Source organism: Blennius ocellaris (genome assembly GCF_963422515.1).
Source record: "Blennius ocellaris genome assembly, chromosome: 5".
Classification (NCBI taxonomy): domain Eukaryota; kingdom Metazoa; phylum Chordata; class Actinopteri; order Blenniiformes; family Blenniidae; genus Blennius; species Blennius ocellaris.
In genome coordinates, this window is record NC_137654.1 from 8,021,633 (window position 1) to 8,048,388 (window position 26,756).

At 43.2% G+C, this 26,756-nt stretch overlaps 1 protein-coding gene across 2 annotated transcripts; it reads left to right on the plus strand.

Annotated features, from left to right (window-relative positions):
• Positions 1 to 1,026: 1,026 nt before the first annotated feature.
• Positions 1,027 to 25,479, plus strand: LOC308130095 (solute carrier family 41 member 1). 2 transcript variants are annotated; one of them, XM_080496287.1, is made up of 11 exons: positions 1,027 to 1,093; positions 3,328 to 3,734; positions 13,430 to 13,537; positions 14,583 to 14,654; positions 15,521 to 15,665; positions 18,329 to 18,475; positions 21,351 to 21,495; positions 21,679 to 21,758; positions 22,918 to 23,052; positions 23,136 to 23,284; positions 23,576 to 25,479. In XM_080496287.1, exons 2-11 carry the CDS (start codon positions 3,435 to 3,437, stop codon positions 23,747 to 23,749), a joined length of 1,455 nt encoding a protein of 484 aa, XP_080352413.1. In that variant the 5' UTR covers positions 1,027 to 1,093; positions 3,328 to 3,434; the 3' UTR covers positions 23,750 to 25,479. The 2 variants fall into 2 exon arrangements, with proteins under 2 accessions (XP_080352413.1, XP_080352412.1); XM_080496286.1 differs by lacking the exon at positions 1,027 to 1,093 and adding an exon at positions 2,030 to 2,164.
• Positions 25,480 to 26,756: the final 1,277 nt, after the last annotated feature.

Here is a 26,756-nt window from a genome sequence, read left to right on the forward strand (position 1 = left end):
AGGGGGAGTATCCTGTACGTATCCATGGTAATTATTTAAGAGGCGCAGATTGACAGCCTTCATTTTAATGTTTGATTAACCTCCAACCAGCCACACCAGAAGGTGTGTCATCTTACAAGCAAAGAAATGGAGGCGAATGAACAAGGACAAAATGTCAAGTCAGATGTGTGTGAAGTTTTTCTCTTTATTCTTTTTGTGAATGAAAAAGTCCAAGTGCTGTCACCTCCTGTCACCCAGAGACGGAAAGAGACAGGAGGGTGGGGGACATCCTTATCTGCCAATGCCATGAAATCCAAGCCTCCTGACACACACACACACACACACACACACACACACACACACACACACACACACACACACACACACACACACACACACACACACACACACACACAATGTGACCGAACGTCCTCTCCCGCTCAAACATTCCCAGGTTCATTCTTGGAGCATTTATAAGTTAGATTCTGATTCTCATTGGTTTCTATGAAGCATGTGTTTAAAATGAATGATGCTTTGCACAAATAACTGCTGTACTGTTGCTCTACTTTTCTCACAAACCACCAATATCTGGAAGACCATTTTGTTCAAGCTGGATTTTGTAAAACAGGAGTTTTTTTCCAGCATGTTTTTTTAATTTATTTGTCCAGTCAGACTTGAAAAAGCAGCTTTTGTTTTGTTGTAGACATATTTCCTATCTGTTTTTAATTCTCTGGGTTTATTACAATTTTTTTCCCTGTACCAATGAATGTTAAAGATATTGTTTGATGTCAAATGAATCTTGTTCATTTACCTCTAAAAAGCCTGTCTGTGTGTTTTACTTATCGAGAAATATTATTCAAAAATTTTCTATATATCATAATGCATCTTTGAGTAAACACACAGTACAATTAAAGTATCTGGTTGGCCTTAAATCAATAAATCGGCACTTTACAAAGATATATATCCAAAGACTGCAGCAGCAAACAGAAAGTGGAATGTACACATGGCCCTAATATAGACTGACGCACAAACACAAGCACAGGCCGGGTTATTCTCGGCCTTCACACTTCAGACTGGCGCACACACTCGCCTCACTCTGTGGCCGAACACTGAGGTAAGGACGATAAATCAAACTTCGCCTTTGAATATGAAAACTAAGCTGCCCTTCTGTGTCTGTGATCGTCCGAGTCTGACTGTTTACTTTGAGAAACAGCTGAAAGAGATTTTTTTTTAAATTACAAAATTGTCCTTGCATGTGGATTGGGACTGCCGCCACCGCTTTTAGTAACACGAGTGCAGCGAAAGCATTTTACTCAATTTCAAATAACACACTATATAAGTTACAAAAGTTCACAGAACATAATCTATTGGTTACCTGAGTGTGCAGTTATATTTGAAACTTTCATGAGTAACAGACTTGTTTTTGATGATTTTCTCCAAAATAAAATTAATCCAAAGAAGAAGGTGACGGTTCATATTTAACATTTTAAAACATACTGGTAAAGCTGAAATATTAGGAGGAAAAGCGAATTACTGAAATTCTAAATTTTGTTTTTTGATTCATTCAATGTTATTTGGTGTTTTCAGCTTTCCATTTAAATAAGACGACATAAATGTTTAATTAAAGCATTAAATCTACTTTAAATGTCATTTTCAAGATCTTTTAAATAGATTTCCTGCTGAGTAACTAAATAAAAACGTGTACACATAATTTGGTTAAAGCTGGACTGAACCACTACGGAGGAGCGGAGGGGTTGCAAACGTCAGTGTTGAGACATTAAAGAAAAATACATGTACTTGTTTTTCCCCGCTAAACATGAGTGAAAATCCGTAATATACCTACATATTTAATAAACACTCGGGTCCAAATTCTTTTAGAAAATGCAACATTATTTCACAAAAACCTTTCATGCTCCCCCTTGAAGCGGCTGCTCTCGTGTTCCTCAAAATAGGCGGGGCTTCATGGCACTTTTACTTTCATCCAATCAGAAATCCTCAAAATGTGTATCCCGGGCTTACCGCTGCTGTGTTATTATGGGATGTGGAACATGGCGGCTCCCGGTGGAGGAGTGAGTGTAAACAACTTGATTTGAAGAGGTGAAAAAATCCTGTAAATCATCTCTGCGGTGCCGCCGCGGGATGACGGGACACACCAGGGAGACGAACCGGACTCCGCAGCCGCCATGTGTGTATTTTCTGTGAAGGGTTTGCGTGAAAAGAAGCTTTAAATCTATTCGTAAAGTAAAGAGAACCACCACGTATTTAAGCGAGGCTTCGTAAATGATTGTTTTGCTAAAGTTAACCTTTTGCAAACAATCTCTAGCCTTGTTCACCGTGGATATAGAATAAAATAGAAATACTTTATTAATCCCAGAGGGGAACTATTTATAGTGTTGCCCCACACTGAATCAATAAAATCGATGTTAAAATATCAATAACACAATAAAATGTCTCTTCTTTCTTGTTTTGTCATGTGTCAAAATCCAGTTTGTGCTTTGAGACAGACTTTGTCTGTGTCAGTTTGGGATTTACTTGTAAATGTAATTTATTCAGTTTAATTTATATCCAGTCATAACAGTGTTGACAAGCTTTTCTGTGCTGGTTTTAAATTAAAATGTGTGTGAAACTGACGTTAAAACACACTGAGCAGCTACAAGTCACTAAATTCAAGTTTCAGCAGCTGCAGATTGATTACTATTATTATTATTATTATTATTATTATTATTATTATTATTATTACTCTCCACTGACATAACACTCTTGCTGATCAATCTAACTCGTTAAAGACTAAAATTTCTCATGCAGGGCCTTTCTTGCATATCGAGGGTCTAGATATTTACAAATCTCCCACAAACGCTTGATCAAAATGATGTAGAAAACCTAATTTAAGCTCAATCTGTATTTTAATAATCTTGGTTGCGTTATCGCTTCTGTCACTCAGTCAGACAAGTTGGATGATTGCAGATCCATACTAGTGCTTCTCAAGCGAAAAGATTCTCATTCTCGCGATGTAATGTCTATTACTTTTACACTTAAAATGGAATCTCTCAAGCCTTTTACCTTATTTTGTCACCCGCCTGCAGTGAAAATGAAGACACTGGGATGTAGACATGAAAACATCAAACATATTACTCATGCACAAATCTCATCAGCAGATGCTGTTGCTTTCTTATCTTTTTGGGGCTTTTAACCTCATATTGTTCTCACAATGCTATGAAAATATTGTTGAGTTTGTCTATAGTTAATAAATAATCCATTTTCTTTTCGAGGATCCATAAACTTTGTAAAAGTTGAAGCAAAAGACTGACGATAGCTATATTTTAAGTTTTGTTTCTGGTTACTTTACAGGCTCCATACGTCTGTAGAGACGATACAAAGCATCATCGAAGGACATCCTATTTTCTTTTTTTTTTATCCCCCCAAATTGAGGTGCTGTAGTCCGACTTGCCACCATCATGCCCGGTGAGGACAGGCCACCACAACAGACCCGCCAGAGGAAAAAGGGCAAAAAGTCCCGCCCCAAGGGGAAGAGCCCCAGTGCCGGGCCGGTCGGGGCTTTAGACAGTCAAGATGAGTTCCTCTTGCCAACTGTCATCCAGCCGCCTCCCAAAAAGCCCACAGAGGAGAGGCCAAAGGTGGCCGTCACCAAGGTGGAGGAGGAATCGTCCATAGCCATCTGTCTCCAAGTGCTGTTTCCCTACCTGCTGGCCGGGATGGGCATGGTGATGGCCGGCATGGTGCTCAACAGCGTGCAGGTGAGTCCAGAGTCTAACATTAGCATTCGTATCTGAAGGGCTTTTTTGTCAAAGATTATACAAAATTTGCTTCTGAATGACTTCCGAACAGTAATACGTGTCCCCATAGCCTCTGTATGAGACCTCCACTTTCTAGCAAACGTGTACTCGTACAGGCAGTTCAGAGATTTTCCCTTCATGATGTCATGTGGGGAAATAACCACTCCCTCTGGTAGTGGAGCTCTGCCTTACTGATACACTGAATAAGATTAGTGTAATATGAGAAACCGTAACAGTTAACATTACGGTAGAAACTGTAAAAACACATACGAGCAAACTAAGGAACAACTTGCCATCTTCAGGAGCCTCTACTGTCAGATTGTGGTTCAAACTGGTTGAACGACAGTGTTTGCATGAGTCATAGTGATAAATCAACCGTACCATTTGCACATTGTAGAGGTGTTTCGGGTTAACTAGCTTCCCCGTTAAAGGCCTAGTGAAATGTGAAACACTACTTTGCAAAAAACGATGGTTGGGGTACTACTTGTAAGGTTTCTCCGACTCTGCCCCACCACTGTTGTCACATAACAAACTTATTTGAATTTTGAATCTCCAGCCGACGAAGTCGGGGGAATACTTCTTCGTGGGCGTGACGTCAAAAGTTGTGCAGATCTCCATCTGTTGTGTTTATATTGGCTTGTTTCCCTCTTAAATATCCAAGTTTTAACAGTGTTTTGAAGTTGTAGTCGGCGTTTTATGAGCCTTGACGAAAGATTGAGCCTGGAAGAGACCCGAGAGAGGAGAAAAGGAGCACAGGCGGCGGGAGTGGCTAGCCGCTAACTCGCGCAGCTAGTGGGAGCAGCTAGCTCGGGTGTCTAGTAGACGATCAAGTAATACCTGGACTCATCTTCGGTGATTCCGCGCAGTCGGAGAAGCGCTTCAACATGATCCAGGAAGCCGGTCGTTCTGCCAAAAGTCAGGACGCCTCAAAGGTGAAAACTGCTAAGGCGAGGAGACGAGGACGAATCGAGGACGAAGCGTCTTCTGCTTCCTCAAACATGTTCCAGACGGGGTCACCGATGGCAGAACGACCCTTTTGTGTCTTCTTCATCAATCACTGGGTTTGAAATGTCCGATGATGATGATGAAATATTGTTAAATTCAGCCTCTTCGTAGTCAAAACTCTGATCCTCCATAATGTAAACACAACTTGGGCGTGTGCACAGCCAGTGACGTCACTCTGTTATTGTCAGAAGCTCCGCCCAGCAGCGGAAATAGCACTGTTTATCGGCTATTTTCTCGCAGATTGCCGTGTTTTAACATTTTACCCTTGGGCCAATTTGCATAAAAAATGTCCCTAGAAGCGACAGTGTTTTGGAGGTCAAATTTTCATTTCACTAGGACTTTAAATGGTAGCATGTATTAAAACAAGACTCACAAAAGGTACGAGACTGAGAAACGTCATTGTGAATGCAGTGAAACAGCATTTTTCAACTACGGATTTCAGTTGGGATTTTAACATCTGTTATTAGCACCAACAAGAGACGCTAAAGGGTCACCAGTTAACAGGGAAACCACTTAATCTGAAACACCTCTTCTCCTTGAGACGGGCCTGGAGGAGACGTGGACAGACACAGACACCGAAACAGCCAGTTTTCAGTAGAGCTCAGTAGAGGGACTTTTAGACTGGAGGACATTCAGGACCAAGGCTGGATATGATGAAATGCACTTTAATACAATGTTGTTGTTGGACAAACGGCACCTTTGTACAATAGTTGAAAAACTCTATAATATGGGACCTATAATTTGTTTGTTGTTTTTGACGACACTGCTACCAGTAAATATAGTGTGATGCCTTCAGGTGCAGCATCAGACCATCTGTTCGTAACATTTCTTTGGAATGCTCGATACGCAGTCGTGTAGATAACGAGTGAATCCATTAGATCTGACAGACTTAAAGATTCAAAATGACAAGGATGCAATATGTGAATAAACCAGATTTGGATGTTTCTGACAGTGACGAGTGGGGCGAGGTTAAAACGACTATTTCATTAAAATCAAAACTTTTAAAACTAGATACAATAGAAAAATGCCAAAGAATTCAATTCTGTCTCTTTGCTGTACGTATAGATCTTACGTGTCAGTTGAGAGTTAAAATCATAACTTTCCCTCTGGATATTTGAAAGTTGTATTTTGAAATCTCGTTTTTTTAAATTGTGGAGCAGCTTTAATCGATACATTTTTATCTTTTCCTGATCATCGCCTGCATCAACCACAGGGAGCATCTCCCCCTCCACCTGCCTCGTCTTACTACTTGTAAGAAACCATCTGGTTTTCTCTACTGCAGTGTGAGATGGAATAAGAGATTTAAAGCCTGTCACCATGAAGGACAGTGGTCTTTGCTCTGTGAGCTGTGGCTCCGTCCTGGCAGCCCGTCTGCGTCGTGATGAGCTGCTGCCTCGTTTCCTCCCCCAAATAAACGCACGTCCATCCCCACCCAGACCATTTCCTTCGCTTCTGTTGCTCGTCTGCATTTCTTTTTGTCAGTTCCCCTCCTGCCACCCGACGCAGGACGATTAGTGCTGAAGCACGGGGGACGAACGAGGACACGAAGAGGACTGTAGGGAGATGAAGACAAGACGTGGTGGTTTTGCAATAAAGCCCCAAACCTAAAGTTTCTTCTTACTGAAGGCAAATCTGTTAGGATTCAGTGTGTGGAGCTCATATGTTCCTCTGAAACAGAAATAAAGTACAGTACAGTTGTTTCTTTGTTTTTTTTTTGTTTTTTACATTTTCCTGTGATTCTACCCCGCTTTTAATGCTTTTAATTCCATTTATTTTTTTTGCAACGTTTTTAATCGGAAGAGAAACTAAAGTCTTGGCTTCTATTTCTTGCTGTCATCTCCTTTGATGGAAGATGGTCATTTTTTAATTCCCAGCAAAGTTTTTTTGTTGGACCCCCCCGGAGCAGCGAGAGGAGCTTGACTAATATTAACTGCTGGTTTTATCACATTGTTGCAGAAGAAACTGAACCGGGAATGTTCTTTTTAAGACATTATTGAGAAAGGACAGTTCGAGCAGTCGTCGCTCAGTCCTCTGTGTCAAAGTGTGGATCGTCTGCCTCCATGTCTCCTCGGCTGTTACGTCAACATCCTCCATGAATCGTTCATAAGACTCTCCTCTGTCGCTCCACATGAAACATCTCTTCCCTCATACGTCCGTCACTCTTATCGCACGCGTTGAAAGAATCTCCAGCCTTGTCTCTGAACTGCTTCACCTGGGAAGTCCCCCTTGATCTATTCATTTTTAATCTCTTCCTCCCGTCTTTGTTTAAAGAAAAAGAAGCGATTTATTCTTGAGCAGAATAATTTGTAGCTCTGCCTCGATCGTGGGCATCTTTATTGGGGGGAGCCTTATAGATTTCCATTTTCAGCCCCTCTGATGCTGTAAGTTGTTGTTTTACTGACGACGCAGAAAGAATCCTTGTTATTCCAGAGAAGAAGGTCTCGTCTCGCTGCAGAAATAATTCAGATGTCGCCAGTCTTGTGGTCTGAATGTGATTTTTTAAGCTTGTGTGAATGAAGGGAAAGTCACTTCGTGTTATTTAGTGTTACTTAGAGTAGAGTGTAACAAAAAGAACCTGCATTGTCATTCCTGACACTTTGTCATTGAAAGTGAGCAGAGCAGGAGTGACTGTTAGGAGACAATGAAAAGATAAGAGCAGTGTTAAACCGGGAAGCACAGAAGCAGACTGCTCATGTGAAGAAGATGCTGACTCATGTTTTAAGAGCAGGTGGACTGTAGGGATGGAGGGAAAGAGTGACTCATGACAGAGGATACAGAGGAACAACCGTGGGGCGATCGTCCGACGTAGGGAGCGAGGATGTCACATGGTGGGAGGGAGGGAGGGAGGGAGGGAGGGAAGGAGGGAGGCAGACACGCAGCAAGAAAGGAGAGCGTGAGGCAGTGAGCCGGTCGTTTCCCCTGTGAGTTTGCAGTGTGCCTCCCTCACGGCTACGTCACGCCACAGCCGAGCAGAGGAAGCAGGACTCTGACGCCGACAGGAGGACAAGAAGGCTCCGGTCTGCAAGAAGCCGGCTGCTGCCTCTGCACACTGGATCTCGTCGTGACGTACTCTAGTTCTTCTCTTTTCTTTTTTCACTCCCCTCCTCACCTCCGTCGGGACTCGGGACCAAATGAGAGAATAGATTTGGACAAAAGAGACACCGGAGGTCACTGATGCTCCGAACTCTTGAAACCTTCTGGGATATTCTTCATCAGCTTGCCGGCTCTGACAGTTATTGGCTTGTCAGGATCATCGCTGGACGACTTACCGGGATGCACTCCAGAGTTGAAGAAGACTTCACACTGGAGTGAACAGGTCGAAGACAACTCAACTGAAAGGACACTAAAGTTAATCAAACTGACTCTGGTTCTCTTTAACAATACTTTAAGTCAAATCTCCTGCACCTGTCTCTGGACGTACGAGTCCGTCCACGGACCTTTATTGGACATTTTCAGTGAACCAGCCTTTACTTAAAAAAAAGGAGAAGAAAAAGAGGTTGTAAGGAAAGGAGTGCGTCTGCGACTGCAGATGTGGAGCATCAGAGCTTGTAGAACATTGTAACCTATAAATCAGAAATGGTGTTAATGAGTGCGCTCCCCAGCGCAGCTGACAAACCCAGACCTCGTCACTGCTGACTCACCACCGGGCCAAAGATGCCACGCAGCATTGCCCGGCAATTCCCGCCTGAGCCTTTATCTTTGATTTTCGCCTTCGGGAAAGAGATTATCAATCAGACTGAAGTCGGCAGCCGATTACTTTCAAAGGTCGATCCCTGGAAAGCAACCATGTATTCACTAATCCGGTCCTGGAGCTTCTCAACAAAGGCCTCTGTCACTGCTTGAAACATTTTGCCCTTGGCCTCTTTTAGAGTCAAGAACTAAAGCATCGATTGAGTTTGCTCTTCAGCTTCCTTCCTGTTTGTCTTCGACACGACGAACCTTATTTATTTGGACACATCTCCCCGTTCTCATGTTTGGACCGAGGGTTTACCATGGGATAACTGCACACAGAACTAAGTCTTTAAAGTAACGTCTCTCTCAACATGGTGGTGACTCGTCTGGAGCTGGAGCTTTGTTACCAGGGCAAGAAGTTACGAGGTGTGACGTGGAAACTGACCCGATCGGAACATGGCTTCTTACCGGAGAGCTCTTGGCTCATCGCCTCCCAGGTTTTGGTTCCGTACCTGGTGTCGGGACTCGGGATGGTCTCAGCCGGTATCGTTATGGACCTCATACAAGTACGTCAGTCACATACTCTTAAGTTTTAGGGATAGCATTAGAAGGGTTAAAAGTTCATATGAAGTTACAAACTGAATAAAACTTCAGCTGTAACTTTAGCCTGGGTCCCACCACGCGGTACGTGCCGGAGCGGAATAGCCCGGGACGGTACGGTAAAGCGAAGCGTACCCAGACACGTTTCTGACACGTGGTCCCACCACAGGGAGTACGGTTAGAATGTAGGCGGGGTTGTGAACGACACAGGTGAGTGACGTCATTAGGCAGCAGTAGTCTCGGCCCTCTCCGGACCAACGTAGAAAAATAAAATCAGCCAGTGTGCGCAAAGCGAAGTATGTAGACAACAACTACAGCGTTGTGGCTCCTCATTATCAGACCCGCTCTGTAGTGCTGGGTACCTCAACGGAAGGGTGACAAAGATGGTAATACCATTGGGTACCGTTATTTCGCTACTATCCACAACTTTTGCAGTGGGGACACACAAAACCCTGTCCCGTCACATTCTGTGCAGTGGGACCGAGGCTTTAGATAGTTTTTTTGTCGAGTTCAAGTTAAGTTCAGTGTTAAAGTCTTTTACATCAAAGTTTTTGCGACTCTTGTTGATGTTTATTGTTCTACATGCACATTTTTCGGAAGCATCAAGAAATATCTCCTCAAGTCAAACTTTAAGAACAGATGTGTCCAAAATATGAATCAATATTAGGAACATTTGACTTTAGCCTTCATCAGCAGGTCAATGTATTTGCTAAACTGACAATCTAATGCATTAAGAAGGAAACAAGCTGTTAATTGAGATCAGTTTTATTGAAGTAGTTTGTCTTTGTGTTTGGCCTCTTTACTTCAGCAAAGTTCTATTAAATCTCCTGACTGGTGCATTTATCTTAAAAATAGAGACAATAATATAGAAGAGTTTTGCAATCTACACAAAAATGACTGCAAATGAGAGTATATAGTTTTTAAGCAAAAGTACACCCAATTAGTCTAAGTTGTATTTATTGTATTTTCTGTACATGGCATTTTACATTGTGGGTCAGTTGTACTTATTAATACAGGCCAAGGGTGTGAAATACTTTGGTTGAGGGGCTATATACGACACAATTCCATCTGCAGTGAGTAAAATAGTGCCATAATAACCTTTAAATCTAAAGTTTTTCTTTTTTGTGGTGCAGAGTAATGTGGTGCACATTTTGGAAAAGTCAGTATTTTTCCAAATCTGAACAATTTGTAATAAAATGCACTGCAAAAACAAACAAACAAACAAACAAAAAACAGTTGTTACAAATGCATGTTTTTACCCTGACTGCATGTCTTATATAGTTTGGTAGCAATAGTAGTAATCTTTCATGGCATCATCACCGATACCTCAGCTCAGGGGCTGAATCATATCTTGAACTTTTTAAAAAGATTTAAATGACGTAAATAATCTGATTCAGTTCTTTTCCTTTGCTACAGGAGATTTGATTGTACGGCTGGCATTAACTGCAGTATCTGTATACTAACTTTAACATCTTGAGGTCGAGAAACATCCTGTAATAGCACCAAAGTTTTAAATTAGACAGTTAAAAACCCTTTATTTACTCAAAAACGAACATTAAAACAGGGTGGGGGAAAAAAGAGTCAAATTGGGGGTAAAAATCCCAAGTCAACATTGTTAGTTTTTCTCGGCCTTCGGGTTTGATGAACTGATGGTGGACTGATGGTGGTTGGATGGTTGGATGCATTCGTCCTCCAGACTGTTTATGACTGTGGCCCGGGTGGATGAAGATGGCGGAAAAATCCGTGTATACGAGCGTGCCGACGGTTTATTGGCTCTTTTGAGGCGTGAATAACAAGCAGGGGGAGTTTACCTGCAGCTTGCAGGCGACTGATCTGAGCCGGACTCATTTGGAAAGTCAAAGGCAGAAATGATGACCTGAAAGACTTTCCGTGAGTCTTCACATCCGTTAGTGTGTGAGTCAGTGTGGCTGGAAGAGATGTTGACTTGGAAGGGAGGCGGCGGTTTGTGACGGATCACACAGATGGATGGACGAAGACGTCACACACTGCCGCTGGACGCCGCACAATACCGGTTGCAGCCCCGCTTCCTGCCCGACTGTGCTGCTTTCTGATTGTCGAAACCGTCGTTTGCGTTAACATCCCACCTCCCCCCGGCTCTCGGAATCAGATTCAGATGAGAGAAGAGAGTCGGGATGGAAGTGGACAGTTAATTTAATAAGCCGAGAAAGAGAAGGGGGAGGGTTCGGAGAGGGAGTGGTAATAGAAACGTTGATGTCTTGCTTTGAGACAGAGGAAAATAAGCAGTGGGGGGAAGAAATGCTTTCATTTACGAGTGTAGAATAACGAACGTTTTGCGTAAGACGGCGTCTGTATCTCGAGGGGCAATATTAATTTATACAGTCAGAGACCACAGAAATAACACTAAGATTGTATTTTTTCTCGGGAGATCTGGAGTAGGAGTGTGTTTTCGTAGATTGGCGTCTTGCTCGTGTCGCTGGCACTCCAGCAGCAGCAGCAGTTTTCCTGTAGAAGTGGGCCACGTCCCAAGATAGACTCCCTGGATGACAGTGGTCAGTCGGGGTGACCCGTCCAGAACCTGATAGGGATGTCTATAAATAGAAACTTACATCAGGGATATTCACTACACTCCCATTCATGGCCTTGTTTGGCCCATTTAACCTTCATCACCAATTTAGTTTGGTGGGAAAAAAAACTAAACAAAATTGTAGCAGTTTCTCTGCTTTTCTCCAGTCAAGTTGTCTGCTGCATATTTTATAATAAATAAACATATAGCTTTTGCATATTGTTTGCATACGAAAACATCATTCTGCTGTCACACAGTGGCATCTACTGGACGCTATGTTATGTGCCATATATCTTTTAATAAAGGTTGCATGGCCAGTCTTGTTTCATTTTTCAGAAGAACTCCATTCTGTATATTTTGTCCTGTTTTCCTTTTTGGAAAGTTTAAATCTGACCCTTTTGCTGAAATAAGAAACGATGCAGAGATGTGAGGGAAACAGTGGCGGCAGCATTGCTTTAAATAGATGTTTCTTCTATTTTTAAGTTGTGATTATTAGTAACTGCGTGTCTCCACACAGTCATTTGAGAATTTCTTGGAGTGTTCCTGAACATCCTGGTATTTTTAGCAGAGCATGCCAACTAATGAGCATCTCTTATTTTTACCCCATTCAAAGGGCGGCCGCTCCATTCGTGGCCCAAATTCATCTTTCAGAGGTCACTCAAGGACACGTTTGCTGGAAGCGTTTCCGAACCGCTCTGAAGAGATGTTGGCTCAACGACCTGACTGGTCCCTGTATATTTTATCGGGTTGTCCACAGCGGCACCGTTGCACCTCAGTCCCGAAGCGTCTATTTTCTTCTCCTCCCGCCTCCGCTCGCCTCCTGTCAGCTGCACTCGCTGTCCTCTCCGGCGGGCCTCTATTTAAAGATGTAGGCCGTGATGGAGTCGGGAAACGCTCCGCAGACTCCGTGAACCGTACGTCTGTCCTGGCAACGGAAAGTAGGCTACTGGGTTGGTACAGAATATATGATGCACTTATTCAACAGCGTCAGTATGGGAGTTCACAGGCTCCGACAACTGTTCTCTAAACCAGTGTTTTTCAACCTTTTCTGAGCCAAGCCGCACTTTTTTCTTTGGAAAAATCTGGAGGCACACCACCACCCGAAAATGTTAAAATGTGAAACTCTGTAGCCTAAATTAACAATATAAAGTCGTTCTCATCAATGCTTTATCAACAGGAATCAAATAAATACAGAAACAAGTATTTCCCAATTTCTTTTTTTTAATAGTGACTCCCTCAGTGTGAAACCTGGACCTGATGGATGAAGAGCTGAGATCCTGGTTCACATTCTTCCTTTTCAAAAACTTCTCCATCACTGTCACTGACACAGTACTTTGATACAAGATGGGAGCAGCAGGTGGAGATTAACCAGACTGACGTCTGTTAAGTTTAATTTCACCGTCAACGTTCTGTGCTGCCATCTAGTGGTGAAGAGTATTGTAGCATCACGGAGTTGGTCGCTGCAGGGCATGATGGGAGTTCAGGTTATGTGTTGCCGGAGGTTATCGAGGGTTATTGTTGGAGTTGTTGTGTGTTGATTTGTGCTTGTGTCGTGTTTTTGTTCCTCGGTTCAGATAGTTCATTATCTCGTCTAGTTTGGTTTGTTGGATGTTGGTGTGCAACCATGAGTGAGAAATGTGTTGTGTGGAGTCTCATCCTGTTATGAAGTTCTGGTTGTGTGTGATCATGTCAAAATAAAAGCGTCTGGTGTTCAGCTGGCAGAATAGAACTTCAACTCAGAGCAATTCTTCCGCGATGCTCACCACAGTATTTATTTTATAGTTGAAAAACACTGATCTAAACTTCTGCCTCCGACTTTCTGTGTGTGTTGCAGGACTGGGAGGTGTTTAAGGTGATCACCGAGGTTTTCATCCTGGTTCCCGCACTCGTCGGACTCAAAGGAAACCTGGAGATGACCCTGGCCGCTCGCCTATCCACTGCTGTAAGAAGGACAAACACTCAACATTAACCCTTTTGAAACAACAACAAAGTCCCCCAGTTGGGGGCATTTGGAGACACTGAGGGCCCCCTCCACACCGGGGCCCCGTCCACACCGGACACAATTATCCGTTTTCTACCCAAATATTCCATCCACACATCACTATGAACAGGGCATGTAGTACATATGCCAGACCTTTAGTGGCGCTGTGACTCACCAAATACATCTAAATCACAGGAGAAGACACGGAGCACGTAGAAATGTAGACACAGACTCCTGCTGTTAGATTCTATATAACTCTACGATTCTGCTCCTCCGCCTAGCGTCAGTAGCTTCTGCAGCGCCACCTGGAGCACGTAGTCCGCCGTGGTTATTAGATAACATGGCAAACCACGCCGTCTTTGCTGTCCACATCTCAAAGCCAAGACAGCGTTTATGAATTTCGCCACTCTGAGACCCGTGTAAATCAACAGTTACAATAATTTGCACTCATCTTATAGTATTTCAACCACCGCTGCTCCGGACACCAACTAAATGAGTGAACTATTAAACTGTCGCCACATTTTGGATGCAAACACACATAAATGTAAAACTAATCAACGCAGAGACTCCACAGATCACACAGTGTAAAACCTCAAAGCCTCGGAATTGACTGTGTCAGCAGATTCAGCCTCAAGGCTATTTTTAGCCTTTATTTTGTTTCCTGGAGGCTTCAGAAAGGTTGTTGTACAGAACTGTGTGAAAACTAATCTTAAAATCGTCTAAATGGTTTCTTAAGCTCTATGTATTTCCTCTTATTTCTGGTACTTTCACCCAGCTTTACAGGAATATAAGAAACCAACTGAATTCTGTTTTACAATCACATTTGACTGTTATTTGGCGCCGATGAAGAAATAGATGAAAAGATCAAAACAACAGAAATGGATTTTTAGGGATGTTTCTCTTCTCGTCACATATCTTGTGACGTTACTTGATCTGTTTCATGGTGCCGTTCTTTTGTCACTGGATCCCTTGAAACTTTCTCGCGACTAAAGTGCGGTTTCTCCAGGCCAACATGGGACAAATGGACGACCCCGACAAACAGTGGACCATGGTGTGCAGCAATCTGGCGCTCATACAGGTAACACACATTCAGGACTCGGATTTCTGTCCATTTGAAATTCTAATTGGTCATTTTTGTGAAATACGGTACGACTTCAATAAAATCAGGAAATAAATTGGGATTGGCTGAGAATTAAAGATTTTTACTATTGAGAAACCCTTAGATATAGTACTTGCGGCTCGCTATGTTCAAATGAATATAAAGAAAAATCTTTTTTTTTGAAAAAGGACTAATTTGGGGTGAATGAATGAAAAAGCTTTACAGCATGAATGTCACTCAAATTATTCATTTTTGTTCTCCTCTTTATTAACTCTACAGGATTGTTCTGAAACTTAATAAAAAAATGATTCAACAAAGAAATTCATTGGCAATGTATAGAACGTAAGAAATTTAAGAAAATAAACATGAATGTGTTAATCATGTGTTGATTTCCAAAATGATTTTCATTTCATTAATTGAATATGATGTATTTGTAAAATTCTGACCCAAATATTATTTGTTCTTTTGAGAGGAATTGACTTTTCTCATCGATCGGGCTGAGAAACTGTGTCCTGAACTAACCAGAATTCTCATTAAAATATATTTTCATATACATCTTGATCATCGAAGATAAACTGTGCGAAGTGAAACATTGGATTTATGATGTGAAGAGATGCACCGTTAATGAAGACAGTGACTTATTCTCCTGTTCAGCAGATATCAGAAGGTTTATTATGTTGCTCCTGTACAAAATATGGCTAAAATGGGTAGAAATGGGTTTAAAAAAAGTTTCTGGTTCTTCTCCTGAACTGAGCAGCTGCACAGAATCCGGTGAGACAGCGGAATACCCCCCACTGTGACGCCTCTGCCCCCCCCCCCCCCCCCCCCCCCCCCCCTCCCTGCAGGTTCAGGCCACAGTGGTGGGCTTCCTGGCAGCCGTGGCGGCCGTGTGTCTGGGGGCGTTTTCCCGAGGAGGTGTGGAGCTGGACCAGGCCGCTGTCCTCTGCGCCAGCAGCATCATCACCGCCTTCGTGGCCGCGCTCTCTCTAGGTGAGCAATGAGATCGTAACAGGCGTGGTTTAAAGGGTCACAATATGCAAAATCCACCTTCTAGTTATATTCCAGCTGTAATAATCGTCCCCATACCAGGAACGACGCCCCAGAAGTGTAGAAAGTGTCCTCTCTCTCACTGGCTTTAAAAAGTGTGTCACTCCAACCAGCCAATCAGAAATCAAACCCTATGTAGTGTCATCGGGGGTTTAGCCAATCACAATCAAGGTAGGCTCCTCCCCTTTGACTCCTCCCACAATCAGGCAGCTCTGTTCTGGCACATGGCACCACGAGAGGAAGTACCTCCTCCTCTTCCCAAAGATGGGCGTGTGTGGGCGGAGCCAGTCCAGCTCACACAGACACAGCAGATTCTGAAAATCAAGGAAAAGCTGGATTTGAGGCAATAAACTTTGAATACGATGTTTTTGGATCAATGAGACCATGTGGAATTGTTGAAAGGCTGGATAATAGGGCTCCTTTAACAACTGAAGTCAAACCAAAAACACTTTAGAAAACTCTAACCAGCAGAACCAACTTATAATCGACTCAAATAAGATTATTTTAAATCGTCTCATGGCATAAAAGTGTGATTTTATGTTCAGAGCCTATCATCTAATGTTAAGTTAGAAAATGTATCATCGCCATCGTCATCATCATCATCATCATCATCATCATCATCATCATCTATTTCTATAGCTTTTAAGTCTTCTAGATATATAGGAGAATATATAGGAAAATTGAAAACAAAACCAGGACAAATGGTCCAACGTGGGTTTTGTTCCTGAAGCCTACAAACAACAAATCACCGACTCAGAGACTTTCAGTGGTGGAAGGAGACTAGGGATTCACGTAAACGGATCACCCGACAAAGTTAGGTGCACATGTTTTGTAAATGAATGGATGAATCGCGCTTTTCCTTCAGATTAAAAAAAGACTCTTCAGAGACTCTGATCATTCCGGCTCTTTTCGCACTACTGACACAAGAGAAAGCCGGTTGTTTCCCTCCTTACAGTGTTGTTTTTTTGTTGTGAATGCTGGTGTGAATCAGCATCTCGGAGCAGCCGTGGTGAAGTCATTAGCATTCAGCCAGAGAGCTGCTCACCGGGGGAACGCTGATGAATGAACACGTCTGGTTCAGGAACGGCCATCCTTTATAAGCACACAGTGAAACTGGAGCAAAGGGCTGGGAATTACCACAGGAAAGTTTAAAAAAAAAAAAAAGAAGAAGAAGAAGTATTTTCCTCTCCGCGGCACGCCGTTTACCACGACGCCTCCCATCAGACATGTTTGAAGAATCTACACTCAAGTTGGATTGAGGTTTTATTGACTCCAACCAGCTCTGGCAGCATCGACGGCCTCGGCTCTGGTTGGAATTGATCTGACAGCTTTACTTGGCGTTCTCTCTCTCTCTCTCTCTCTCTCTCTCTCTCTCTCGCTCTGGTTTCTCCATCCATCCATCCTGACAATCCTCCTGGCGTCGCTGACGCCAGAGGAATGATAATTATTGGATTTACACGGATCAGTAATCAAAGACACTTTCAAAGTTTGCCAGACGTGTCTTCGGCAGTGAATCGAATCATGATGAGTCAGCAGATGTTTCTTCGTCAAGCTGTCTCATTTTCATGCAGCGTTTTAACACGTTTATCACCTTCTGTTGTGTTTTGATCTGCATTAATCTATTGTTTTGTATGTATTTAACTAACTTTTCACACACAAAAAAAAAAACATCGACCCAAATAAGCAGGAAATGTCCAGGGATGATTTGTTCCCATCCGAGGATGCTTCTATTACATTTTGAGAGCGATTTGGGTCAAAGGTCAAGGTCGAGACCACAGAAAGGTCAAAACTGTATTTCTGTCTTAACGCGGTGACTTTTAATCCAATTGATGTCACACCGAGGCCAAAATGTTCCGTTTTCAATCCCCTGTCCTGTGATATGCCACGGGATGCAGTGACGTCGTGACCCTGTTTAGCGATTGGGGGTCAAAGGTCGGCGAGGGGGCTATTTTAATCAGGATCAATCAGATTAAAACCGGCCATGTTTCCATGACATATACTTACATATACTAACAAATCATCCCTGAAAAGTTTGTGCAATTCAGGGGAATAGTTGTTGCAAAAAGTTGGTAAATTGCATCCTAACCAAAAAATAAACAAATGTTGGCAAAGGTAATAAATATATGTTAAAACAGGACATGAAAATAAGGCGACTTGACTTGAGCTGCTCGGGTTCGGCTCCTCCGTGTGCGTCCTGTGCTCAAACGAGGGTCTGGATTGGACTTTATTTGGGGAATAAAACCTTTTCCTTGTCATTTCTGTGTCTAAAAAGATTTTTTTTTCTCACAACTGGACCCTGTTCAGTTTGTCTTGATGGAGTAAAAGTGGGTAAAGTGTTAAATTTAAGCCTTGACAGCCACCCGGTTCCAATAAGTAGTCCAATAATCTATAATTGATGCTCAACGTCCTGGCGCTGAGGCAGAACGCCACCCGGGGGAACCGTGGGCTTTTTCCTCTCTGCTCAGCAGCACCATCGCCCTGACTCTTCCATCCTGGATCCTCGTTAAACGTCTCTTCCTGTGTTTCTCTGACTTCTCTCTGCCTCCTTTCTAAATATATAACTGGTCACACTGTGCTTTCTTCTTCCCCTTCTCCCCTGGCGGCAGGCCTGGTGATGATCGGAGTGATCATCGGCTCCAGGAAGGTGGGCATCAACCCGGACAACGTGGCCACGCCCATCGCCGCCAGCCTGGGGGATCTGATCACCCTGTCCCTGCTGGCGGGCGTCAGCAGCACGCTCTACCAATACATCGGTGAGGAAACGCGCGCCCACCCTCCCGCGTGACGACGTGTGAATGTGGCAGCACGTGGAGATGTGATCCCGGATGCTTTCCCACAACAATAATTAACACAAATAAGAGAGGAAGGTTCGTTTGTCTTCACGCAGTACAAAGTATTGCTTTCCATATTTGTTGATTGACTTCATTTTACGTCGTCCCACGCTCACTTCTCTCTGTCTGCACTAAATATCATAATGATTGTACACGATCATAATATTTGGACCTATAACCTTTGAAATAGATCACTTTTTTACCGTTTTTAAGTTTAAAAGACCACGTTTGTAAAGTAGTAAAAGCATCCTGGATCATAACTACATGTTTGCAGTTGTGATTTTTATTCATTTTCAAACAAATATGCACCAGAAAATGATACTGATAAAATAGAAAAATGTTCCATTTGATATGCATTTTCAATCTAAATAGATAAATCCAACTAAAATCTGTTAATCCCTTATTAAAAATATTAAGAAGGAATATGTCTGATATATTTCTACCTTTTTATCTCTTGATTAGTTGAAATAAATACTTTAGTTATAAATACACGTGTACATACTTTTCGTTATATATCTTCAGTGTATTTGAGCCTCCTTCATTAACGGTAGTAGTAGGAGAGAAACTGGTCCTCATCCAAGATGGCGGCGATGCTGAATGCAGTGTGATTGCAGTTCAGCCTCAGTGTGGTAAATAAATAAACAATGAGGACAGAATATTGACAGTAGATCATCAGAACCATTAGGTAACCTGTGTTTGAAGTTGAAAGAGAAACCAGACTGAAGACGTTAAATATTATTATTATTATTATTATTGTTTTTATTATTATTATTTTGATTTATTTTGATTTATAATTGATTTAATCCATCCACTTATTTGTTTTGCTGTAGTTTATTTGAAGTACCAAATAGGAGGAAATGCGTTTGACCAATAGAGCATGTAGTTTTTAGCTTCGACCACACGATGGCAGCAAACCTCAGCTTTCTTCTCCTTCCTGTCAGTCCATCAAGCTGAAATCAATGTGCTGTGTGTGTGTGTGTGTGTGTGTGTGTGTGTGTGTGTGTGTGTGTGTGTGTGTGTGTGTGTGTGTGTGTGTGTGTGTGTGTGTGTGTGTGTGTGTGTGTGTGTGTGTGTGTGTGTGTGTGTGTGTGTGTGTGTGTGTGTGTGTGTTTCTCCTAATGTGAGAACGAGCGCCGTCTGCTCCTGATTACAGGACGACACTTCCTCTGACTTCAATCAGACTCCCAAAGTCTGTTTTTGTTTTTTTTGTGTATGTTTTTTTTTAATCCGTTCACCACACAGACTCGTCTCAGCAACCTTAAATCCTTGTAATTAATTCCAGTAATTATGTATAAGATGATGGTACTTTTGGAAAGCTGCACTTTTAGCTTGCCTGGTATGTAGCTCCAGGCGTTTGAATATATATATATATATATATATTTTTTAGTTTCCTAAGTCGTACCTCTTTGCAGCGCTCCGTCAGCAGGCGGAGGCTGATCCTAACATGAACACGGTTGTCTTGTAATATGATCTGCTCAGGCAGCAGCTCATAAGTGAAGAGAACCGAGAACCGTGAACAGAGATCATGTCAGTGTTACACCAGTGTCACGTTTTCTCTGAACCCCTCCCGCCTTTAGTTTTCCTCCCCCAGGTAGTGATGATACACCTGTACATGGTAGTTGGGTGGAGATGTGGTACTAAAAGTCATGCCAGCCGGGTAAAGCGGTACCTGCGCTGGATTAAAACTGGATTGACTGTAGGGAGGACAGTGACGCTCACATGTTTCCACCATTCGGCCAGACGTGCGACTGAAACGCGACAGAATTGTACCGTTGTCACGTGAAGAGGTTACGTGATGGATTCTCGCTCACTTTGGAGCATACGACAGCGCTCACTCTTCTCAGGCAACATTTTCAAGTGAAAACTGAAAAAATAAAAACTTCAGTTGCGTTTTGGGGTCCCGTTTACTGAAAAGGCCAACTTTTTGAAAACGCTGCCAGCGCACCATGGCCACAGTGAAAAGTTCTTCTGCACATGCTCAGTAGATGAACAGTACGAACAATGTTTGAGTGTCGTGACGCCATAGTAACAATCCAACTTGGTCACAGTAATAACAATCTAACCTGGTACTTTTATTTTGACAGTCACCGTAATAACAATCCAACTTGGTACTTTTATTTTGACAGTCACCGTAATAACAATCCAATTTGGTACTTTTATTTTGACAGTCACCGTAATAACAATCCAACTTGGTACTTTTATTTTGACAGTCACCGTAATAACAATCCAACTTGGTACTTTTATTTTGACACTCACCGTAATAACAATCCAACCTGGTCCTTTTATTTTGACAGTCACCGTAATAACAATCCAACTTGGTCCTTTTATTTTGACAGTCACCGTAATAACAATCCCACTTGGTACTTTTTATTTTGACAGTCACCATAATAACAATCCAACCTGGTCCTTTTATGTTGACAGTCACCGTAATAACAATCCAACTTGGTCCTTTTATTTTGACAGTCACAGTAATAACAATCCAACTTGGTAGTTTTTATTTTGACAGTCACCGTAATAACAATCCCACTTGGTACTTTTATTTTGACAGTCACCATAATAACGATCCAACTTGGGACTTTTTATTTTGACAGTCACCGTAATAACAATCCAACCTGGTACTTTTATTTTGACAGTCACCGTAATAACAATCCAACTTGGTACTTTTATTTTGACAGTCACCATAATAAGCATCCAGCTGGACGGTCCTGTCCTCCCATCGTTAATGTTGACAGCGTGATGTTTATCGGACGAGCTGAGTTCAGAGTCAGAGCCAGCCTCTCCTCCGTTGCCTCCCCAGACGTGTGGTACCTGTCCCCCCTGGTGTGCCTGCTCTTCCTGGCCCTCATCCCGCTGTGGGTGCTGGTGGCCCGGCAGAGTCCTCAGATCCGGGAGGTCCTGCGCTCCGGGTGGCAGCCGGTCATCGTGGCCATGTCCATCAGCAGGTAACCCCCCTCCCTCCCCCCCTCCTCCCCCCTCCCCCTCCCCCCCTTTGACCGTCTTTTAAGAACAGGTTTCATTGTTGCAGGTGCTTTTGTGTTCCGTCTGTCTGTGATCTCCCGGTGCCGCCCCGTCTCTTTTGTCAGATCGTGTTTGATCTGGTCTGTGTTTGTTTGTGCTTCTTCCAGTTTCGGAGGCCTGATCCTGGACAAGACGGTCAGCGATCCCAACTTCAAGGGCATGGCCGTCTTCACGCCCGTCATCAACGGTACGTGGTGAGCCTGTCCGTCGCAGAACATGTGAAATGCGAAAAAAAAACGTTTTGGACACGCAAACGCGCCGTGGCCTCGCCTCGCTCGTTCTGATTGGCCGAGAGGAGCAGAGAGAATTCGGTGTTTCTCAGTTGAGAAAATGACACACAAATGTAGAGAATTACAAGTAAAAGCATGTTGTCGAAACCGTCTGCAGTTTGAACGTAAACGTTTGTGACTGATCTGAATGAAGGTCACTTATTTTCTTTTATCCACAGCGAATAAAATCTTTTGTGAGTTAATCTGGTATTTTTCAAGCTTTTCCACTACTTGCTCACTTTCATTACCGTAATTTCTGGACAATAAGCCGTTGCTTTTTTTCCCCACACACTTTGAACCCCCCCTGCAGCCTGAACAGTGACACGGCTAATTTATGAACCTTTACGTTTTAACGAGCTTCATGCCACAGATATATAGGTGATGCGTTCAGGTGCATCACGTAACTTTTCTTTCTTAAATTTGGTGGGTGCAGCTTATATTCAGGTGCGTTCAATAGTGCCTAAACTGTTATTCTGGGGGGGGCATACGACTATTTTCTTTGTACTTTATCAACATATACCGATATCCTGATTATAAACCCACTAAAATGACCTATAAAAGCCTCAAACTCTACATAAAGTGAATTCACTACAAACGCTAAAGAATTGTGAAATATGGGAATATGTAAAAAAAAAAAAAAATAAAACAATCACATCCGTCACTTTCTCCCCGATCCTCCCTCCACTTCACATCTCACAGTCTGGCTTGTTCCCCTCCGCCGGGCCGCTTATAAAACCTCCGCTATGTTTTATTCAGGAGTCTCCCTTGGTCTTTTCCATCCGGCGAAAAAAAAACATCTGTGCAGGTATTTTATGCGTTTGGTCTGAATGAATTGGGCTCAGAGACTCTCGTCGCCGCTGGAATGAAAGTAGACTTTTAAAAAGCAGAAGCATCTGGACAAGTTGTTCAGTATTAAACCTAAAAACTCTCCTTCACTTCTTCACCAAGTCAGTGTGACTTTACTTCTGGCTAAGCCCCGCCCCTCTTGAGTTACCGTTGCAGATTTGTACTGAGTCCTATGATTTGGAGTGACAAAGTGCTCCTCTCCCATCCTGCCCTTTCTGCCCCCGGCCGTAGGAGTGGGCGGTAACCTGGTGGCCATCCAGGCCAGCAGGATCTCCACCTACCTGCACTTCTGGAGCATCCCGGGCGTCCTGCCCTACAAGATGAGGCAACACTGGCCCAACCCCTGCATCACCTTCTTCTCCTCGGGTTAGACGCCTCGTCCTGCAAGCGCTAATCTTGCAACCCCAGCGCCGCTCTCGACCAATGACGGGTCTCCCTCTGCGTTCCAGGCGTGAACTCCAAGTCGGCGCGGGTCCTGCTGCTGCTGGTGGTCCCGGGTCACCTGGTCTTCCTCTACGCCATCTCTCTGCTGCAGGGGGACAAAGCCCCCATCTCCACGGCCTTCACCGTGTGCTACCTGGGCGCCGTGCTGCTGCAGGTAGACGCCTCTGGTTTGACGAGTGTCAATCAATCTTCAATCTATTCATTGTTTTAGAACAATTACAGTCAGAATAATTCTAGCTTCTATCGCACATTTAAAAACAATGAACTCATCAGTCGCACAGTTATCTGTAATTAATGAAATGTTTTTCTCCTGAAGCCTGTGATGCATATTTATTGGTAGAAAACCAGGGGATGAATGTCGACTCGGCACACAGACGCTGTATTTAAAATCAAAGATGGTTTATTTTTAACATTTGGGCTGCCGCCGGTCGTCTGGCCTCCACAGGTGACCATCCTTCTTTACGCGGCCGACCTGATCGTGCGCCTGATGTGGAGGCGGAGTCTGGACCCCGACAACTTCTCCATCCCGTACCTGACGGCGCTGGGCGACCTGCTGGGCACCGGCTTCCTGGCGCTGTGCTTCCGCAGCGTCTCGCTGCTCCACGGTCTGGGTTTATGAAGGCCTCCCCCCCCCCCTCCCCCGACTCCCCCGACTCCCCACCGGACTCTTCTGGATCCTTTCACCTGACAGTCATTCCTCTTGACATGACTCTTCATTATTTCTTTTTTTAAATCACTTTTACCTCACTGTGATCAGCTGCTGCTGTAAACTGGGCAGAGAAGCTGGAGGACGTAAAGTCCGACCTCGACCGACTAAACCTGGACTCGTGACCTCCGTCCAGTGGAGGGCGCCGCCGCGTTTGATGCACACCGGGACGTTTGATCACCCGCAGAATGTTTCTACAGAGTCTCACAACCAAAAGCATCTTTTATTACTTCAGTTTTGACGTCAGGGCAGAAGTTTCCAGATCGCGCTCTACATGAAGGTACTTAGAATTTAGCGAATTTAACAAACAAGCTTTTCTACCAGACGTAGAAGAGCGAACCCAGATCAGTGTCCACGTCGTCCACCGTGCAGACGACGAGACGAGCAAACATTTTGGTCACCAATTAAAAAAAATAAAAAAATTGGCAGCTGTTTTAAACCCGTTATATCCGAGAAGCAGCTAGCATAGCGTAAGAATTGGTAGCATGCAAGAGCTGCTCAGAAACCAGAGATGATTTGACCAGTCCCACAGTCAGAGCCAGTTGCTAGGCAACCAGCAAGGACTACACCCCATTTTAATAATAAAAACATAAGATTAGTTTTCTGCTGAGGCTTCGCCCTCTTTCTGAACCGACCTTCAATTATAGAAAAACGATTAAAAAATACGTCGGGAGCAAATGAGTTCCTATGCTAAGCTATGTTAGCATACGGAGAGAGAAATGTTCACAATAATGTATTGATTTTATGAGCGTTTCACCAACCAAACAGACTTAAAATGACAGAAACTTTATTCTTTATTCAAGATCTACCTTGACTTGTTTTTGTCTTATCTTGTGATGTATTTTTTCTGTCGTCTTACACAAAGAGAGAAAAGGAACCCACCAAAGTTTTCGCACTGAAGTGATATTTAAAGTTGGTTCAGGCTAATGCTAATGTTGCTATCGACCATATCGGAAACATGAAGCCGTTACAAGTTGTTTCAACAAAAAAAAAAAAAAAATACCTCGAACATCTCCGAGAACAGTCTGTCTTATCTGTGGCTTGTAGTCAAGTGTTAATGGTGTTTTACTGGAGTTTTTCTTATTGTTACACACGAGAAGGTGACGAATTATTTTACTTGAATCGGCCGGTTTCACTCGAGCTTCCTGTAGCAGAAAGATTGTGTCGTACCAGCACGTTAACCGTCTTAATTAGTGAGGCTGGATGATAAATCACATTATAGACATCATTCGCAAACGCAATCGTAGCGTTAATAGTAAATTAAAATGTTCTTTGTCCCGTACGAAGAATTCATGAAAATTAAATGTTCAAATGATAATGAGCTACCGTCATTGTAAATATTTATCATCCAGCCCCGGGTAGAAGTCTGGAGTGACGTACGTGACGTACGTGACGTACGTGACGTACGTGACTCGCAAACTTGCACTTTGTTAAGTTTCTAAAGTTGCCTTGAAAACATGATCAGTGTCGTCCACGTCGGCGTAAAAAAAAAACCTTGGGTAAACTTTGTCCTGTTGTTCGGAGTCGGCACTGCCACGTTGTAACTTCTTCTCAAAATGCCTTCACGTGTCGCGTGGCGTTCTCCCCCTCTCCCTCACCGAGTGTTTGTGACTAGAAACCCTTCTATTTTAATAAAAACCAACAGTGAAGTCAAGTTGTCTGACTTTGTGGAACGGCTTCACCTACACCTTGTTTTTTTTACAGATAATGGTTTGTTCCAAGAAATGTTTTGATGAACTTATTTTATGAGTACGGGATGTGAGCAAACCATTTCTTAGTTTCCATTATGCTCATCTTTACCAACGCTTCCATTAAACGGTCTCTGGCGCCCCCCAGTGGAAGCACTAATGGATTCGTTACGTCGAAGTACAGGTAAGCTCACAGTTAAGGTAAGATGAACTTGGAAAAATTAGTATGGTAATCAATGTTGTGTGTCGATGCGTCACAAAGATGGCGCCGTCCGGTCAAAGCGCGGACGGAGAACTAGCCGACGTATCAGAAGAGCGTGAATGACGGCGATGGAAAATCCTAAACGACTGGACGTGTAAACAAGGACATCAGAAAAACACGTTCTCTGCATTTTATTAGTGAAAAATAATTGTGAGCATCGGCGCGAATCGGCCGACCTTTCAAACAAATTTCAGGAACTCGCAGAAACTTTTAGTCGGGGAAAAAATCAGGTAATTCTTCAAACTGCAGCAGTAGAATTGTTAGAGGACATCGGAAGGTTAAAAAAAAAAAAAAAAAAGACAGTGGTGCAGGTTTGGGAGAGTTTGTATTAAAGGTTCAAACACAAGTGCACTTCTCACATTCACAGTTTGTTTTTTTTTCCTTTGGCTGCGGCAGAAGAAGAAGCGAGAGGAAGCGGGTCACAGCTTCTTGTGGATATGGCTTCAGTCACACAGGAAGGGAAGAAGAAGAAAAAGGCGCCGCCCACCGACACTCGGGGGATATTGCACTTTTTAAAACTACCAAGCTGGAAAATCGTTCACCAGTAGAGATCTGGCCTCGGCTCTGCTGCTCATCCCACAAATGCAACTTTCTTATAGCTACTTAAACAAAAAAAAAATAAAAACTTCAATACGGTTTCGAACGAAGTGTTGACGTCCTGCAAACTGAGTCGATGAAGATTTACTAATGTTTGAAACACGACGGTGAGAAATAAATAGTGAGCAGACGGACACGGAATCAACGCCAGCGACTCGTTTTCTTTCCTCGGCTTGTCGTTTCTAACAAACGTGTCGCTCAGCAGACTGGAAATGTAAAGCAGGCGAAGGAACGTTTCCCTACTCAGGTTATTTTAAGTGCTGATGAAGGTTCGACGACTGAAGGTCAGTTTTAAACATTCAAGTGTTTCTGCCTCCAGGTCATAAAGTTTAAAATCGGATTTCTCTCACACTCACACACACACACACACTCC